The 21268-nt window shown below is 40.8% G+C and overlaps 1 protein-coding gene across 1 annotated transcript in view; it reads right to left on the bottom strand.

The window, feature by feature from the left end:
* The window catches only part of LOC124555352 (KN motif and ankyrin repeat domain-containing protein 3), a 270873-nt gene that overhangs the window by 40049 nt on the left and 209556 nt on the right, over window positions 1-21268 (bottom strand). The window contains exons 8-9 of the mRNA XM_047129232.1: window positions 1748-1909; window positions 1073-1205 (exon numbers count right to left, since the gene is read on the bottom strand). Coding sequence (XP_046985188.1) covers window positions 1073-1205; window positions 1748-1909 — 295 coding nt within the window. The remainder of the gene's footprint in view (window positions 1-1072; window positions 1206-1747; window positions 1910-21268) is intronic.

The raw sequence follows: 21268 nt of genomic DNA, 5'->3' as shown, positions 1-21268 counted from the left end.
CAGAGATTACTGATCACCATGTGCATATGCATCATTTGGTATAACAAGCAGTCATGTAGTAACAACAGAAGTACTGGTTAGTTGATTATGTTATGGTACTGAGTTAGAGAATGGGCCATGTCCAGATAAAGAAGTGTATAGTGAACCTGTTCTAAGCATACCCATCATTCTCTGCTTTGCTGTATTCTGGTTGTGGTTGTATTTTGGGTACATTATGAATAATGAGGTATGCTCATAACACACGCTCATTGCTGTAATGAAAATGAATAGTATAAACTTTCATAAGACAATCCTTCCACTGCAAACAGAAATCTAGTGACTTTATTTGTAAAGGTCCACCTTCAACACTTAAACTGTACAATTTCTGTGATCAAGATGGACCTTCATGTGCCGTAACATGATCAGGGACTAATTTACAGACATTATGTTTTCAAATGATAGAATCCTAGTTGCCTCATCAACATCACCACCTTTGGAAAAGAGTCATATTCAGTACATTCAAACTGTATTACTGATCACACTTGATGACTTAAGTATGTAGTATGCTAATAGTTTATATTGTTTCATTCTGAGGCCAATTGCTCCATAGCAACTCCATGACAACATGCTTAAAACCGTTGTTTAATAAAACAGTCTCTTCTCTCTCCTAAAAAATTTGCTTTTCGGAACATGATTCGTTTTCCAACTCACTGCTTAAGATATGGGTGCCACCTCTGACTTTAAAATAAAGCAGACTGGTGGACTGCTGTTTGTTGGAGAAATTTAATTTAGCTTATTTTAAACACAAGATGACACTTTGAAACCATAATGGCACAATTTGTTTGTAAGGCACAGACTTATTAAGAGTGGCTGTTTTACCTGTTTTTTCAAGAATTAAATGAATCTTTAAACAGCCAACAACACTACATAGGGAAAGGTCACAATTTTTGCAGAACCTGTAACAGTAATCTCCATTATTTTTATGACTATTAATTTCATGATTAATAATGCTTAAGTGAAACATTAGAGGATGATTGATAATAGAAAATTTCAATTACAGATATGCACTGACAGTAAGTAACTGTTTGCTCACCCTGAACCACTCCTTCTGCACTATATTCGCAGCATTTGACAAATGATGAGGCAGGTCCTTCTTTGCTGATGGTTTTGTTAATGAATCATTTATAACTTTAAGGGCAGCTTTCATCTCTTTACTAGGTTCCACCCTGAAATTGAAGTAGTCATTCTTATTACAGAGGCAATGTTTCCAACACCGGAAAAGGCTCTATTTCTGATTAGTAAGTACATTATGTGTGGTCTCAAAGATGATGTCTTATGCACCTGAATGATGTTAGTCATTATTGTATGATAATCAGTAAAACATAAAATATTTTCACATGAACCTCAATTTACATACCAAATAATGTGACAAAATACTGGTAAATCTAGTTGATTATTTGACTGTTGTTCTTAATGACAGTAAGCTGAAAAGTAGCAAGCAAACTTCATTCTGAAGAACAGTATCCTGATTATTCTGTCAAACATTTTCATTGAATACTTCATCCATATGTTCATTTAACTTGTAACGTTAGTAGCAATGTAACTTGGTAATTTGTTTCCCACGTTTTGTTATGGACTTACTTATAAATGAAAGGCATAAGAAAATATTCCAGCGGCTACTCCTCCAGTCAATGCAGTGAATTACTTAAGTAAAACACAAAAACATTTTATCTGACAAATGTAATCCTTATAACCGTTGACTGCACACCTGTTTGGTCTTTCCAGTCGTTCCAAATTTTCCACATTACCCAGATTTGAGGATGCATCTGACGTTTGTGTCCTCGCTAGCTGATACGATCCCATCCATGTTTCCCTTTCTTCCAATGATAGCGGACTTCGAACTGATTCATGTGCGTTTGTGCTAGAAGTCCTGTAATATAACAATGTTTTCTTTAAAAAAAATTGCTAGTTAATAACGCAATTATTGAACACTGTGCTAAATTCACACATGTATAATTCATCTTCAACATATAAAGATGTAAAGACGCGTAATTGAAAATTTCAAATGACTCCTGTTCTTACCTAGCAAGTTTCATAACTTTGTAAAAAACAAGCAAGCAATCCAGAATGACGGCGATGATGTACAAGAGTTAATAAAAACAAAGCGCAAACATATTATAAGTAAAACATAAGCTACGCAACCTAATACACCATAACAAACATATGTACTGTATCGCTTTGTCTGTCACATCGATTCTCTGTCGATGCAGCACTTTGACAGATGAGACGGGCAGAACTAGGAAAGGAAAGAATCATTGCTACAAGTTCCTGTAAATTATTTGGATCAGTTTGTTTAAACTTTATTTTTATAACAACGTTATGATAGCGCTAACGTCATAAAACAAGAGTTAAATTACTAGGTTCATGGCAAATAGGTGAAAAGCAATTGTATACCGGTACCTTAAAATAAAACTTAACACTGATATGGGTAGGAAGGTAAAGTATTTTTGTGCAAAAGCATCTTAATTTCCTTTTTAAGTTTTCGGTTGTAAGAAGACTGCAATTGTTTCCGCGGGCCCTATCGAATCTCTGTTTTCCAACAAAAACACACATATTTTAAGAAACTGATTACGAATTTTGAAAACGAAATAAATAATTAAACACCACTGCTATGTCTGGACACCTGAATGGTTTTAATAGACACTAACAACTAATATAAGTATTAATATTTTAGGGTAGTGTAATTGCTATTACTTTACTTTAAAACTATATGTAAAATCCACTATTGCAATTTTGGCCGCGTGGCCGAAGTGTCATGAGACAATGGAAACATTATGTACCCAACTTATAAACCTGATGACGTACAGCATACATGTGAGATTTTTTTTACAGTTTTGACATGACCATAAATCTAATTTTCGCATTACGCCACTTCTTAAGGGTACCAGGGCCGAAACTGCTATTGCAGATTTTATGGATAAATAGTTTTACAGCCAAATGTGAGCATGGAGCCTTTTAAATAATTCCCATAGTTTCACTTGGACTGATATGGACGTATATATCTCTCCTTGCTTATTACGCTAATTTTCTCTCATGAAACATGCAAACTAGAGACATGAACACGTTAGTTTGTTTATTTGATGCAACACACTACGGTGCATCAGCTCCGTTTTGAGGTCTGAGAAGTGTTCTATATGCTCTGGTACAATCGCTTATGAGCTCCTTATTGGATATGGTTCATATTCTTCACCACTTTTATATTTTTGTGTCTTTAATGCACCAGAATGTGTTTAGTCAGCTGATAAAATGCTATAACGGAATAAAAATTTTAAATTGTTTAAAATTTATTGTTTCTTTCATTCGTGAAACTATGCAGTATGCAGTATGATAAACGTGTTTCAAAGCAATCTTAACATTAATTACATCTTTGTCATTGAGCTGTCATACTGGACAGCCTGGCGCAAACTGGCAAAACAATAACACGTACGTATTATCACGTATTATAATTAGGCATATACCCAGAATAAAATAGAATCATTCATAGCATAAGGTAAGTATGTAGATGAATAAAAGTGGTAGGACAGTTTCCCCTATTTTCAGTCACCCTCCAGTAGACAGCCATCTAGGCATAATTAAAAAAAAAAAAAAAATCACACTATGTAACATGGCTATATTCTTTTGGCTCACAAATCGTCAGCCATTCTCTCTCATTCCCGTGACTTTTAGTGAGGGCAATGAAAAACCAGTAGTCAGCCGCAAACATGTGGAGAGCAGGGATTCGTTTAAGTGTGATTTGTTTTATGAATTGTACAATGTGCGGTGTCAATTTTAAAAGGTCGTTAGTTTGTTGTTATATGTCAAAGCTACTTAAAAAAGTGACTGAGTGACTAAGGGTATTACAAAATTACGGAATGAGCACTGAAATTGTTTTTAAACATATTAGGTTAAGCATTTTTAAGGGGGGTTGTCTATAGCAGACCCAAGTAATACATAGAATATATAATGGCTCATACTGCATTTAAATCCCATTTTTTACCATTTGTAAGCTTAGGTCTTGGTATTTATTTTCGGATCAGGAATTAGAGATTTAAACACACAAAACCCAGTAGTAAGTCTAGTGAGAAAGAAGGATGTTGACTACTCGCATCCTGAAAACTATTAGTCAACTACCTCACTCAGTACTAAAATGTAATTAAAATAATGTTCAGTAATAATAATAATAATAATAACAATGTATAGGTAATGAGAAATACGAAAAAATTGTTCCACAACTTATAAAAATAAATATTATTTTGCGCATTCATATAAAATGGCTTCTGCTAAAGGGGTAAAATGCGTAATTCACCAGTACAAAGAGACCCAATTAATTAAAGCACTGTTTAAAGTCTCGGAAAATAATTTAAGCATTAGAGAAGCGAGCCAGTGTTATGGTGTTCCAGGAGGAAAACTGTAAGACAGGCTACATGGACGGGTCCTGAAACGGCCGAGAAGAATGGGCCCAGAGGCTGTTTAGAGCTCAACTGGTAGATTGGTTGATTCAGCTAAGCAAATGTGGCTTTCCCAGGAAAAAGTACGAACTCTTAAACACCCTTCAGAGTATTGTCAGACCTGACAGCGGAAAAAAATCCATTCATAGATGGGTGGTCAGGTAAAAAATGGTACACTTCTTTTTTGTGGGCAGCACAAAATACTTACAGACCGATTCCTGAGGGCTTGGCCAAAGGACGAGCCATTGTAAGAGAAGAAACGATATGAAAATGGTTTTGGGAGCTTGAGGGACATCTGAAAGCCATGAACTGCGAAGATATTCTGACAGATCCAGACAGAATAACGAATGGGAATGACACCAGCTTCACTATGTATCGTAAGATAGGTAAGCTGCTAGACTTAAAGGAGTGAAAAATGCTTGTCAAAGTGAAATAGGAAATTCAAAGGAAACCATCACCGTCTTGTTGGTATTCATAGTAAGCGGTAAAACAATTGCACCTACGATTGCTTCTGCTTATGTACGACCACTGAAGGATGTCAAGGATGTCATTGAAAGTATGCCACCAGGCTGGTTCCTTGGGCGGTCAGATTCTGGTTGGATGAAGAGTGACATATTCTGGGACTACGTCGCAAATGGCGTGAATGATTCGATTGCTAAAAGTACCATTAAAAACTAGTTATTTTGTTAGTAGATGGCCATCGAACACATCGGACAATGGAACTTAATGAATTTTGTTGCAAGAATGGCATAATCTTTCATGTACTACAACGTAACACTACACACATGACGCAACCAGCAGATGTGAAAGTTCTCAAATCGCTAAAGTCAGAGTGGAAGAAGGCTATCCAACAGTGGCAAGGTCGGCCTCAAAATTTTAATTCAGTACTGACAAAGATACCCTCTGTCCTCTGTTGTATGAAGTTTTGAAAAACAGTGAGAATCATCTGATCGTTCATCTGAAAGTGGTTTTCATGAATGTGGTATTTTCCGTTCAGTCCAGATGCTGTTGATTATACAAAATACACTGAAGAGCCAAAAAAACCGGTACACCTGCCTAATATTGTGTAGGGACCCCGCGAGCACCCAGAAGTGCTGCAACACGACATGGCATGGACTTGACTTATGTCTGAATTAGTGCTGGAGGCAATTGACACCATGAATCCTGCAGGGCTGTCCATAAATCCGTAAGAGCACGACAGGGTGGAGATCTCTTCCGAACAGCACGTTGCAAGACATCCCAGATATGCTCAATAAAGTTCATGTCTGGGGAGTTTGTGGCCATCAGAAGTGTTTAAACTCAGATGAGTGTTCCTCGAGCCACTCTGTAACAATTCTGAATGTGTAAGGGGTCACATTGTCCTGCTGGAATTGCCCAAGACACAATGGACATGAATGGATGCAGGTGATCAGACAGGATGTTAACATAAGTGTCACCTGTCAAGAGTCGTATCTAGACATATCAGGAGCCCCATATCACTCGAATTGCACACGCCCCACAGCTCCACCAGCCTGAATAGTACCCTGCTGACATGCAGGGTCCACGGATTCAGAGGTTGTCTCCATACCTGTACATGTCCATCCACTCGATACAATTTGAAAAGAGGCAACATGTTTCCAGTCATCAATAGTCCAATGCCAGTGTTGACGGGCCCAGGCAAGGCATAAAGCTTTGAGTTGTCCAATCATCAAGGTTACACGAGTTGGTCTTCACCTCTGAAAGCCCATGTCGACGATGTTTCGTCGAATGGTTCACACGCTGACACTTGTTTTGCGGAAGGGTTGCACTTCTATCACGTTGAACGATTCTCTTCAGTCTTCTTTGGTCCCATTCTTGCAGGATCTTTCTCCAGCCGCAGCGATGTCGCAGATTTGATGTTCTACCGGATTCCTGATATTCACGGTACACTCGTGAAATGGTCATATGGGAAAATCTCCACTTCACCCCTACCTTGGACATGATATGTCCCATCGCTCGTACGCCGGCTATAAGACCACGTTCAAACTCTCTTAAATCTTGATAACCTGACATTGTAGCTACAGTAACCGATCTAACAACTGCGCCAGACGCTTGTTGTCTTATATAGGCGTTGCCGACCGCAGCGCCGCATTCTGCCTGTTTACATATCTCTGTATTTGAATACGCATGCCTACACCAGTTTCTCTGGCGCTTCAGTGCATATACAAAACACACTGGAAAAAATGACTAATGATATCCCTTCAGAGACCGTAAAACTACAGGATCATAGCTTCAAGTCAGCTGTACCTCTGGTCAATTCAATAAAAAGACAGCTATCTGAGAGGGGTGCGAATGTAGACGCTGTGTTAGAAGAAATCCATACAGCTCATCTTACTGCATTTCCCCATGAAACAGCATCAACTACGCAGGAAACAGACGAAGATCCAAGGATCAACATTCAGGACACAATTCCAATGGTGATTGATTCTGATGCCTCGAATATTAAAATAGAACCAGGGCTATATAGCATAGGAAATAATTGTGTTTGCAGGCAGAAACAGAGTGTCTTTGTAGTGAAGGATCAAAACTAGTGCCTAGGTCTAGTGAATCGCCAATTACACGATCACATAATACAGATCTCGTAACTACAAATCCAGACAACACAGCAGAAAATAACTAGTTCAGGATTCTGTTCCCTGTATCCAAATTTGAGAGGAAAATTATCTGAATGAAACTGAAAAATCTCTTATGTTGTCGGAAAAAGATGCGATTACTATAAAAAAATCAACACCAGAAAATTTTGAAAAGCATCACCTTTGGTTCGGACCAGTATTAAGTACCAAGAAGCACAGACCTGTTAAAGAAAGTGCTCCAAATGCCATTTCATCAGCACCATGGTGTGAATTCTTTCATCAAAAAGATTTGGCCAAGGATGAGGAAATAAAATTGTAACAACAGAGGAAGGAGGAGCAAGAAAACTGGAAATCTCTTTGGAAAAGATCCAAAGGCAAGCAGAGGTGGCTCACATTCAGCTTAGAGGAAGAAGAAAATTTAAGAGAACAGTGTGCTGTATGTAATGATGAACTTACTGGTGATGTTGAAGATGAAGATTTGAGAAAGGTTGAGTGTGATAACTATGAAAAGTGGTTTCATTTAAAATGTACTGAGCTTAGTGCATTGTCATATGATACTGAGCGGCTAAAGAATTTCAGTCAATTTTGCTAATATATAAGTGTAAGTGTGTGTGTGTGTGTGTGTGTGTGTGTGTGTGTGTGTGTGTGTGTGTGTGTGTGTGTGTGTGTGTGAATAATCAGCATGAGCATTACCTAGGTTAGCTAGATGTTCCGCATATTCACTCTGCAACATCAGCATAAAATTCATCAATAAAATTTCCACAGTCTTAAAAAAGAGCATTCTCAATTTGAATTTTGTACTTTTCCAGTGGCAAGTATTGTACTTCAGACAGCAATACATTAAAATTTTTAGTACACATACTGGGAAAATTTCTCGTTTTAAACCAATAGCTGGGAATATTTATGTTATTCTTTATCTGAGTACTATAACTGTGAATTTTATCCCTCATACTGAAGATTTGCTGGTTTTCTGTTATGTATCTGATGCAGCTAAAGGAATACTGACTGAATGCTTGCATAATTCCTGGCTGGATGAAGAGTGGTGTGCAGTGGTCCAGTTTCTTACTTGATATAATTACTTATTCACTATGTTTACATGGGGCTCTCAAACACAGATTTCATAAACTGATTCCCCAATACATTGGTCATGTAAACACTCCAAAATCAGTTCTGGAAATTCGGTTGTAGCTGCCAATTTTCCACTTCCACAATCGATTTTCGCGCTCTTGCAAACGCACAACTGTTTTAGAAAGAACACGTTAACATATGCCTCTTTCCTCGTCTGTAATCACTGACATACGGGAATAAAGGCGCAGACACAGAATTTACAAGAAAGAAGGTTTGCACTTATGGGCGTTCTCTTGTCTTGTTATCATGTGGCGATGCCAACCACTAATATCGACGCTGGCCAACTTATCGACCGCAGCGTAAGTGCATCATCTTTGATCAGCAGTTTCTGCTTGCCTCTCAGACTATGCATATTGCACGTGTGTTTCTTGTATATTTTCGGTTTATGTCCACAACGATAAAGTGTTGAATACTTCGCCAAGGTGTCTGCATACTACTCTACTCGACCCTAGCCCCCTGTTACACCCACATTGGTGACCACAGACAACAGTAAATCCACTGCGTAATTAACAGACAAGCAAACTGTCGCCACGACAATGGATACCAGCGACCAAGAGGGAATTTTGAGACCTTTTGTTGGGCTCAACAGTGTTCTTCACGTAATATATGCTACAACAAGCAACTTGGGACACTTAAGGCAAGGAAGTGTGAGCGAAAGTAACTTCTTCCACTCTCCCACGTTTGCACTCGAAACCCCCATCCCCACATGGCACCAGCTGCCACCTCACACCACAACAATGCAGTTCAACCCACCTCCTACAGAACACCGTCTGGATCTAATACTTGCAAGTCACCTTACCATTCTACAGGGTGTCAGTAATCACTTGCAACAACAATTGTTCAGCCCCTTCCCCTCACTGAGACTTGTGCTACCACATCAGGTTCTCAGGCGATGAATCCATTCCTAACTATCACCAGAACTAAGGCCGCTGAGCAATGCCAGAACACTACCGGTCTTGCAACCACGCCTTATACGAGCAGTGGGGTTCACCATGCCACCACCCCTCGATCTATTCAAATAAGAACCTACAGAAACCTTCCCTGCAACACCTTGAGAGTGCCACATTCACCTCCTACACTGCCTCCATTCTTAGCAGTTCAACCTCATACCTGGCTTACTTTTGCAGAATCAATATTAACAGCACACATAATGCTTGTCGATGCATCAAAGTACTTGACTCTATTTTGCCACTTAGATGAACATACCACCATAATCTATGACATCATACTGTCTCCACCTAAGTTTCACTAGCTCGAGGCTCCCGAGACTATGTAAGATCCTTGAACAGCAAATACTTCAAGCCATCCATGGGGAACAAGTAAACGGACGACCACCGTCACAGTTGAGGTATCTATCACAGACCATGATAGCTCCCTCACTAATGCCTGACGCTTCACTGTGGGCCATGCAGTTGAGCAAACTGCCACAAAAATTCATGCTACAAAGGGCTCCCTCTGGACCAGCAGTCTCATATACACTTTTTAACATGGCCAGCCACGCTATGTAGCAGCCACTGGCACAACATACTGCATGCAGCCATGTTGCACGCCGAGTTGACAGATGGCTTCCAAATGACACTGACCCCATCAAAAATGGCTCTGAACGCTATGGGACTTAACATCTGTGGTCATCAGTCCCCTACTGACCCTTTCCAAGGTTACTCAAAGCACCGAGCATGGAGCAGTGCAGCCATTTTGTGCTCTCCAGGAAGCCCACTACTGCACAGTAACGACCTCACTTGACGTCTTACAACATCTAGTTCATGTAGCAGTGGCGACCTTCCTACCTCCCTACTCAGCAGGCCATAACCAACCACTTCTGGGTCTTCCTGAGGGTGCCTAATGCCACCATAGCCAGTCATAAACCCCAGACAGCTGCAGCTGCACCACACCCCTCACAGCTAATGACTACAGACAGCATGGTGCCATCTGCACTGCAGGAGATAGATAACAAACAACAGACCACGCAGTGATGCTGGTTTCACACCCACTTGAGCACTGCCGCATGCAAGTGCTCCCAGCCATGCCAACATCCAAACGCCTCCTGCGACCTTCACTAGGCGACAGAGGTCGCAGCATCAACAAGGTTTTCCACACACCGTACCCAGTGAACCTAACCGGTGTCTCGTCCACCCATCAACAACTCCAGGCTCTATGTGCAAGATTATCACACCAAACAGCACTTTTTGGTGGACTCAAGGTCAGAAATCAGTATGATTCTAAATACGACTCTACCCCTCATGTCCCTGACTCTGCACCTACATTGCAAGCAGCAAAGGACTGATCATTGCCATTTATGGAACTGTCCCCCATGACACTGACCTCAGCAGTGGCCAACTCTTCACATGGACATTTCTTCATGCCGATGTCAATGAACCACTGATTGGGGCCCATTTCCTACAGCAATTCCATCTCTGCCTGGATTTATGAGGAGCACTACTCTGCAGACCATGTAATGTCACCCTCAAGGACATCATCGGATGACCACTAGCCCTATTCCCATCATAACATGAGGATACCTGGGAGCACTTGCGTGCAGGCTGCAACTACTATGGCCCTCCATCAAGAATCAACTGACAACAACCAACCAACAGTACATCAACACAAGGGACTGCCTTGCGCTACAGGAGGAAAACTCATCCCTTCAGAGGCTTCTGCATGAGCATCAAAATCAGCTGGCAGATGCAGAATCACAACTCAGGACCCTTCAGTCTTCACATACCACCTCTGCTAAACAACTACCATCTCAGGACACAAACTGGGCGGACATATGGCACCCCGTGAAAGCCCTCCACACCAAAGTGCAGAAATTCTTCACCAACCCCAGTGATGACAATAACAAATACCGTCATCTCCATGAATCACTGACCCAGATGCCACTCACCCTCGACCCCACAGACACGACTGGCGACATGGACACACACCACCACCGCAGACAAGTAGTCGATACCATCCAACATTGCATCGATTTGCTTGAGTCTTCACAGACTCTGCCTCTCCCAATTGCAAACAACTGCCTTCGACTAACACTGAATGAACAGGTCAGTGTCAGTGACACAAGTGACAGTGCTGTCAGTGTTTGTGCAAAAGGTGACTATGAGAGCAGGTCCACCCTCCCCCCCCCCCCCTCCCATACCCCCTTCCCAATCTGCTCCCTCATATGACATTACCAACAGCATGGTGCACAGATTAACATAAACAGAGAGACCACCCATTTCTCACACAGCAAGCTGCCACTCCCCTGAGAAATGGCAAATCGCCAAAGCCACTGTAGACGAGTTGCTTAACTCGGGCATTATCTGCCCTTCAACAGCCCTTGGGCTTCACCTCTACATATCACCCAGAAAAAAGTTGGTACTTTCCAAATGTGCAGGAACTACAGAATCCTCAGTACCCGGACTATTCCAAATTCTTACCTGGTACCCAGCATCCAGGTGTTTGCCCATGCATTAGCAGGTGCCACGAATTTCAGCATCATTAACTGTTAAATGGCATAATTTCAGATACCAATGGCGACTGAAGACATTCCTAAAACTGCCATTATCACCCCCTTCAAGTTATTTGAATACTTATTCAGGCTATTCGGAGTAAAAAATATGGCTCAAATATGGCAGTGATTCATGGATTCTGCCCCACACAAATACCTGTTCTTTTTCTTTTATCTGGACGGCATAATGATATACACTGCTACACCCCAAGAAGACACAGACCACATACAACAGGATTTTCATACCCTAGAATAGCTGGGTGTATTCATCAACACCGAAAAGTGCCACTTGTGTCAGCAGAACCTAAATTTCCTAGGATATTCTGTTTCATCAACAGGGATCAGGCCAAGAGAAGAAAGGAACGAACTCGTACAATTCACCCCCAGGCCCACTACTACAACGAAATACGCAGATTTCTAGGAATGGTATATTTTCACTGGTGCCTCAGTCTGTAGGCAGCCAAAATCTAGACCCCCTCAACAACACCCTTTCCAGAACAACACTAGAGGCAACTGAACAGTTCCATGGTCAGAAGAAATATCAAAGGCTTTCAAGACAATGAGACAGTCACTACAGTGAACCATGACCCTGGCCCACTCTTCGTCAATGGCTCACCTGTCAATCACTGCCGATACTAGCGACACCACCATCACCATTGTCCTACAGCAACAGTTAATGGGATACACCAACCCTTGCAATTCTCCTCATGCAAACTGAAGAGATCGCAAAACCTGTTGTCTGCATATGAGCGTGAGCTACTCACCCTCTATAAGGCACTAAAGTATTTCAGAGAGGGCATTGAGGATCACCGTCTCATGCATTTCACCGATTACTACCGCTTGGTACATGCTGTTCACAATCCTAGTTCAGATATATAAATCCGTCTCTTGCAACACCTCGACTTGATAGCCCAGTTCTCGACAGACATCCAGCACATGAAAGGGGGGATGGGTGGGGGGGAATGTGGTAGTGAACTACACATCCTGTATCCACACCATCAGTACCCTAATTAAGTATGAGAGTCTAACGGATACACAAGAACACAACAAACACTTAGATGAACTCTTAGATAACTCCAACACAGGCCTACAACTGTAACAAATAAAGGTACCAGACTCTCACATCGAAGTTTGGTGTGTCACATTGCAGGGAAGACCATACCCACAGATCCTCTGCTCACTCAGGAAATCAATTTTTGATGGCTCTCAGCACTATGGAACTTAACATCTGAGGTCATCACTCCCCTAGAACTTAGACCTACTTAAACCTAACTAACCTAAGGACGTCACACACATCCATGCTCGAGGCAGGATTCGAACCTGCGACTGTAGCAGTCGCGTGGTTGCGGACTGGAGTGCCTAGAACCGCTTGGCCACCACGGCCAGCTCAATTTTTGACAGGCTTCATAGCTTCCTACTCCCAGTGGTTCACCCTGCTATGAGGCTCGTTACAGAAAGTTTTGCTTGACTGGAGTTAAAGCACACTGCAGGAAACGGATGGGTTCATGGGTTCCACGCCAGCGCAGCAAGACTGGATGGCATGCATCTCCCCCACAAGGTGCCTTCGCAATACCTAAAGGACGCTTCCAGAATATATGCTTCGACTTAATTGGCCCCCTTAACTAGTCAAAAGGCTACAAATACATCTTACCAGCAATAGACTGCATTACCTACTAGGTAGAAACGACCCCTTGTGTGATATAACAGCTGAATCAACAGTGTGGGATTTCATTAACAACTGAATTTCTCATTTTTGTTGCCCCCTATCCATCACAACTGCCCAGGCCCAACAATTTGAATCCGCCCTCTTCACTAAGCTGTGCAAACTATGCAGTGTGCGACGATTCCATAAAATTGTCTACCACACTCAGAGCAATGGGTTAGTGGAAAGATGGAAATGGACTTTGATGGCCTTCTTAAGGGGAGTCGGAACGCCCTATCCCGACAATGTTAAATTTAGTGACTTGTATTCCCTGTATTTCATGAACCACTGTAGCCACTGACATGAAACTTTTACAGGACATTAAACTGTATGCTCTGAGTCTACTGAACTACAATAATTGCATTTCAGCCGCTGCATTCGGAAATACTACTTTTTAATTACATGGTTAAAATTTTGTGTACTTTTTGTACATTATCCTAAATCATTTTAATCATACATAACATTATGTTCTTCTTTTAGTTCAGTAGACTCAGGATATGTACGTTATTACTCCCTGAAAATTTGCATACTCTACTTGAAGTGGTTTCTGAAATTTAGGGAAAAATATAACAGAAAAAGTAAATTTTTAGGAACGGCTTCTAAAGTTTCAAAAGACTGTAACTCAATATATGCTTATTTTTTTATTTTTAGTCACTCAGAAGCACCCTCTACCATAGTGTATATCATCCTCTTGATCTTTTTCCAAGTTGTTTCTTCTTTTCTTCTTTCTGGACTCCTTAGCGGCTGCATACTCTGCTTTATCAATGCGAAACTTGTCCATCCATTCAAGTTCTCTGATGCAGTTTGCTCCTGGATTAATTCCCATGTGCTGTAGCACTTTCATCCTACCAATGATGCCATCATTAAAAGCAATAGCAGCATCACTGATCGCCCACTTTAGTGTCTTCATTCTAATGAAAACATTTTTTGGTAAGTGAGTCCATATAAGATTATTAAACGACTCATTGGGATTTTGAGTCTTACCTTGCAAACACTTCTTCAGTAATTCAGGATTTGCCAGGTCTCTGTAAATAGGTTTTATGATATCTATGACTGCTGCTGGGATGGAATGTTAATGGCTGTATGAACTGTTTGAGTACTGGGCATTGCGGTAATTGCACCATGAATCAGATCCAGGAGGGCCAAGGTGGTGTACTGGTTTTTCATCAGTTGACAGTCTGTGGAAGAAGGCTTAATTTTCAACAAACTCTCGGTATTATTTCTAATGGCCATCCCATAATACTGCTGTAGTTCATCAATCATTTTGTCTGTCAGCCTGACTCTTATGGTTTTACCATCAGAAAGTTTCTTGTCTCTCAAACTTTTTTTCAATTTCCTCAACCAGGTGCCCATCCTCTTCTGGACATGACCAACACATTCCAGTTTTGTGCTAATCTTCTCACCATAAGGCTGAACGGCTACTACACTGTTATATGCTTTTAAGTCTCCATCACCTAAGAACTTAGTGTAACACACTCTCCTGTCATTCACGGATAGATTAAAAACTTCAATATATGCAGAGGCCTCCTTACCACTACTTGTACCTCGACTTGATAGCCCAGTTCTCAACAGACATCCAGCAAATGTCACAGATATGCCTCTCTTCATTCCCTGGTTTACACTTATAACAATGTTTGGTTAAAATTTGGATATATACAGGGTGTTACAAAAAGGTACGGCCAAATTTTCAGGAAACATTCCTCACACACAAATAAAGAAAAGATGTTATGTGGACATGTGTCCGGAAATGCTTAATTTCCATGTTAGAGCTCATTTTAGTTTCGTCAGTATGTACTGTACTTCCTCGATTCACCGCCAGTTGGCCCAATTGAAGGAAGGTAATGTTGACTTCGGTGCTTGTGTTGACATGCGACTCATTGCTCTACAGTACTAGCATCAGGCACATCAGTACATAGCATCAACAGGTTAGTGTTCATCACGAACGTGGTTTTGCAGTCAGTGCAATGTTTACAAATGCAGAGTTGGCAGATGCCCATTTGATGTATGGATTAGCACGGGGCAATAGCCGTGGCGCAGTACGTTTGTATCGAGACAGATTTCCAGAACGAAGTTGTCCCGACAGGAAGACGTTCGAAGCAATTGATCGGCGTCTTAGGGAGCACGGAACATTCCAGCCTATGACTCGCAACTGGGGAAGGCCTAGAACGACGAGGACACCTGCAATGGACGAGGCAATTCTTCATGCAGTTGACGATAACCCTAATGTCAGCGTCAGAGAAGTTGCTGCTGTACAAGGTAACGCTGACCACGTCACTGAATGGAGAGTGCTACGGGGGAACCAGTTGTTTCCGTACCATGTACAGCATGTGCAGGCACTATCAGCAGCTGATTGGCCTCCACAGGTACACTTCTGCGAATGGTTCATCCAACAATGTGTCAATCCCCATTTCAGTGCAAATGTTCTCTTTACAGATGAGGTTCCATTCCAAAGTGATCAAATTGTAAATTTTCACAATCAAAATGTGTGGGCTGACGAGAATCTGCACGCAATTGTGCAATCACGTCATCAACACAGATTTTCTGTGAACGTTTTGGCAGGCATTGTTGGTGATGTCTTGATTGGGCCCCATGTTCTTCCACCTACACTCAATGGAGCACGTTATGATGATTTCATATGGGATACTCTACATGTGCTGCTATAACATGTGTCTTTACAAGTACGACACAACATGTGGTTCATGCATGATGGAACTCCTGCACATTTCAGTCGAAGTGTTCGTACGCTTCTCAACAACAGATTCAGTGACCGATGGATTGGTAGAGGCGGACCAATTCTATGGCCTCCACGCTCTCCTGACCTCAAGCCCCTTGACTTTCATTTATGGGGGCATTTGAAAGCTCTTGTCTACACAACCCCGGTACCAAATGTAGAGACTCTTCGTGCTCATATTGTGGATGGCTGTGATACAATACGCCATTCTCCAGGGCTGCATCAGCACATCAGGGATTCCATGCGATGGAGGGTGGATGCATGCATCCTCGCTAACGGAGGACATTTTGAACATTTCCTGTAACAAAGTGTTTGAAATCACGCTGGTATGTTCTGTTGCTGTGTGTTTCCATTCCATGATTAAAGTGATTTGAAGAGAAGTAATAAAATGAGCTCTAACATGGAAAGTAAGCGTTTCCGGACACATGTCCACATAACATATTTTCTTTCTTTGTGTGTGAGGAATGTTTCCTGAAAGTTTGGCCGTACCTTTTTGTAACACCCTGTATAACCTTTCCAGTATCCACACTGGTCACTGTAGCAACAGAATTCTTGGAACTGTAACTGTGCTTCTGGCAAGCGCCATCAAAAGCTACTCGTATGTCAGTCATACCATCATTTATTTCAACAGCTTCGTTTGCAGCACCCTACATTGACTCACATGCAACAAATTCCACAGCAACTCCAATAAATCCTGCAGACTTGTCAAATTTACAAGGTGGGCGTGGCATACATTGTTTCTGCTGCAGTGTGTACTTTGCCAATAGCTCTCAATCCATAAAACCACCAAATATTTACTTGACAATAATTATCTTTACACTTATCAGAATTCCACAATGAATGAGTATATTTACAACTGGCACAATTAAATGATAAGTTTCCTGACTAGTCCATTTGATACGTCACTGTCTTCATGTAAACTAACAGGCCGTCCACATATTTAACAACACACAAATTCACCTAACACCTTTGTTAGGATGTGTAAATCTATCAGAATATAACCTAACCTACCATTTACATCACTTTCATTTTGAGAAAACTGTATATCACAACGTTTTGTTTTAATGTTCGAAGTATTAATGGGTGTTTCTCTAGATACTGACGGGTTTGCCTGTATTTCATTGTCTGTAACTTAATACACCACATGTTCAACACAATGTTTCCCTGTATTCGAAAATCTATTACCATGAAATCCAGGATTCTTAAAAACACTTCGTTTTGGCGTCATACTTTACTTTTTGAGAGATTTGGCAATTTATACGTCACTTGTCCTCGCAAAAACGCTAGCACTTCGACATACAACCGCATGTTTATACAATGAAACGATACGATACTGCTTCTGACAGTGCTACCAATACAAACACGTAATTTAACCTTTATGACACAGCAATCCACAGCCTTCTATATAAAAAATTACCGATTGTATTAGATCTTGAAGTAATGCACTTAAAAATTTTAGCGTGTTCAACCAGTGTAATATATATTTTCAAAAATAAAATAAAATACTTCCCTTCTGGGTTATATATATATATATATATATATATATATATATATATATATATATATATATATATATATATATATATATATATATATATATATATATATATATATATATATATGAGACAAAAATCGAAAAATGCGAAAAAAAATTTCCATTCTAACTCCCGTTAACTGGAGACAAATAATGAGTTCTTTCCTAGATGGGGAACAGAGCCAATTAATTTTCCCATACTGTCGCCATCAGCCATTTAGTTTAATTATGACTGGAACAGTGTTTGTGTAGTACACATATTTTTCTGAAACCATATTTTAATGACCAGTTTATTTACTCACCAGGGGTCATCTCACAGTTATATAAGGTTTGTCGTCATAATAGAATGATGATAACCGGATCAAATACACACACACATACAATCTATAAGAATGTTTTAAACAACAGAAATGATTATAAAACTCAGGTGCCAAGTATATGTCATGCAGTGTATACATTACATAAAAATGTTAGTCAATAGTATCTGTGCATCTCTCACTGTGAACAAATAGCTCCTCAATCAGAGCAAAGCACCAACTTTCAGCTTCTGACCAGTCTTTGAGTTAATACGTTATTTCATAACTACACAGAAAACAGTGAGAATGGAAGATAAAGTCCTGAATTACCAGGATTTGTATTAAGAGCACTCAGAAACTACACATTCCATACTCCTGGTGGAAACTGAATTAAGTCTCAGTAGGAACTCTGATAAGAAAACTTTCTATATGAAGATGGTATCTATTCTTTTGGACATGTCCAGCCAATGATGTTCTTCAGTGCAGATGCACTAACATTGCCCAAACTCTTACAGGAATCAGTAGACTGACTGTCACGGGTAATGAGTATAGTGGGCAGGGTACTAGAAATGTTGTGTGTGGACAGTAAGTTGGGAATGTGGGTCTCACAGGGAGCATGCCAGAGATAAGTCCCTGCAGTCGCACTATCCTCTGTGTCCTCGGTGGCTCAGATGGATCGCCGGCATGGTAGCTCAGCATGTTTGGTTCACCGAGCGAGGTGGCGCAGTGGTTAGCACACTGGACTCGTATTCGGGAGGACGACGGTTCAATCCCGTCTCCGGCCATCCTGATTTAGGTTTTCCGTGATTTCCCTAAATCGTTTCAGGCAAATGCCGGGATGGCTCCTTTGAAAGGGCACGGCCGATTTCCTTCCCAATCCTTCCCTAACCCGAGCTTGCGCTCCGTCTCTAATGACCTCGTTGTCGACGGGACGTTAAAACACTAACCACCACCACCATGTTTGGTCAGAGAGGCACGGGCCCTCTGCAATAAAAGAACTGAGTACAGGAATCAACAATCAACTTGAAAACGGATGTCCTATGATGTCTGCCCAGACCAAACACAACAAACATTACCGAACAAAATAAAAAAAAGAGACTGATGAAGCATCTGCCATGTAAGCAGGAGATCTCGAGTTCAAGTCGGAGCACACTTTTCCAACTGTTGCCGTTGATATTTATCAAGGCCTGCAAGCACGTAAAGGTCTGGATCTCATTGCAATTTCAGAAAACTTTCTTGTGTTGTAGGCTTTTTATTTTATGATCTACAATCTTTTTTTCTGTTCTGAGCAGACTGGACTCAATTAGACCTAAACAGAGTCTTTTTAGGTATCTGACCACTCGACACTTCCAGTCCTGTCACAGCATTGTAGAGATTGCTAAACGTTAGTGTTTGCTGCTGAAGGGATGGCCTTGATGCAAATATTGGCATCTGTAACCTCCAACAGTCTGTAGTGTCATTTCCCGGTGTGAATTCCTACCTTTAATTTTTCTCTCAAGGCACTGTTGTACCTTCCTGAAGTTTGTTAGCAATCTTTTGTTACACCCTGTGTATTATTACATAGTATTCTGAATCAGCAAGCCCTAATTCGTAACAGAAATTACTGGGTAAAACTTAACTTATTTACTTTTTATTTGTGTGGCTTTATGTCCTGGTGGAAACCTTTCTAGTTGACACATCCTAAGCAGTTTGTGTGTTACGTGTAACTATAGTTTTCCTATGTAAGTGACTGTGATGAAGTAGTGTAGCATTTATGTTAATGGTGATGAGAGAAGGGAGAAGTTGAAAACTGCTCTTGACACACAGCCTACTCTTCTTGAATAACACTAATAGGGTTGCTCAGCGGAACATCTCCACCCAATGGATAGACCATCACCAGCAGGACCACATGTCCTCATACACAGAGACACTGTAGAGAAGACCGTTACCCAATCCAGAATATTGGCAAAAAATGTGTTGATCAGGATTTTTATGCTATCAACCCCGCTCCATTTCCTGGCCAAAAACTGGCAACAAAGCATTTTACGTAGCCATAATTAGGTGCATCTACTCCATGCTGAGCACCAGCAGACAAGCATGTGTTGGCGATCTTGGCTATGGGGATGGGAAATGTTAACTGAGCACTGAAATACACACTTTCATTTAGTGCTGCTGAAGTCCACCTCTGTAAGGGATGCTATATTCATAAAGTTAAGACAATTCTTTTTAGTTCACTGTCAAAGGTTCTGAAGAGTACAAGGAAATTATCATTAGGTCTCAAACTAGGCAACTTTCTGGCTAGACACTGAAGTATTAACAGTATCAAGGCCTGTAGTTTTGAAATGTAATAGTACTACATCAGGGGTAAAACAACAGTGAATCTCACTGATGCACCAATTATGGTCTCCAAATTCTCATTCTTTAGTTGCTATCATGTGGTTGCAGTTCTTCATTGCTCATGTTGTTGTCATTATTAATTCTATCAGCTTCATTTAGCCCAGTAGCCATATTTGATTTTGAGAGAAGGCCAAATCTCATTCCTATTGTCTGACATTCTTTGCACATTTTAGATCTGTCTTAGAAATTATTTCACTTTTATACTCCACCTTTACAAACAAAAGTGAGGATCATGTTAGAGTCCTCCACATTAACATGTAACAGATTGATGTTTTGGTTTGTATCAGCATAAATACTTCTTCAAAAATCAATGTATAAGTGAGGATCAAAAAGTTTGAAGGCCATTCTGACCAGAATCGATACGCCAATCAGACAAAATTGCCGCAAGCATTGAGACAATCATTCCACCGATGCACTAGGTTGAAGATACCCATTTGCTGAAACACCATTTCCTGCTGCATGAAGAATTCCCTAACAACTTGTTGCACATCCTCATCCAAAAGAAAATGTCAGACCTCAGCAAACGTCAACCCTCAAGACTTTTTAAGGGTCTGGAGATTGGTAATACATGGGGATAGGTCAGAAATATAGGGTTGGTGCTAGATTATCTCCCACTTCAGTTGTTGTGCATAATGGATGAGGCTGGCCTCCTAGATCAACCGGCATCTTGTGTTGAAGCATGTCCAGCACAGAATTTGGCACACAATTCCACAACTGTGGACTTCATCAGACATGCTGCAACATAAATGTTCTTCACTCTTTGGTGGATATCTTCCAGTGTTTGCCCTTTGGCAACCAAGAAAAAAATAACATCACATTTCTCCTGTTTGGATGCATCTGGTAATAAAATCACCATGGTTCACACTATAATGACCAAATCACGAAAGGTTGGCAGCAAAAAAGGGAAAATCATTCAAGTATAATATTAGCTGTAAGTCTTGTAAGTTAGGTGGAGCT

The sequence above is a fragment of the Schistocerca americana genome, chromosome X (genome assembly GCF_021461395.2).
Source record: "Schistocerca americana isolate TAMUIC-IGC-003095 chromosome X, iqSchAmer2.1, whole genome shotgun sequence".
Classification (NCBI taxonomy): domain Eukaryota; kingdom Metazoa; phylum Arthropoda; class Insecta; order Orthoptera; family Acrididae; genus Schistocerca; species Schistocerca americana.
Note: the sequence above shows the minus strand (reverse complement) of the source record. Positions and strands in the feature narration are given on the sequence as shown.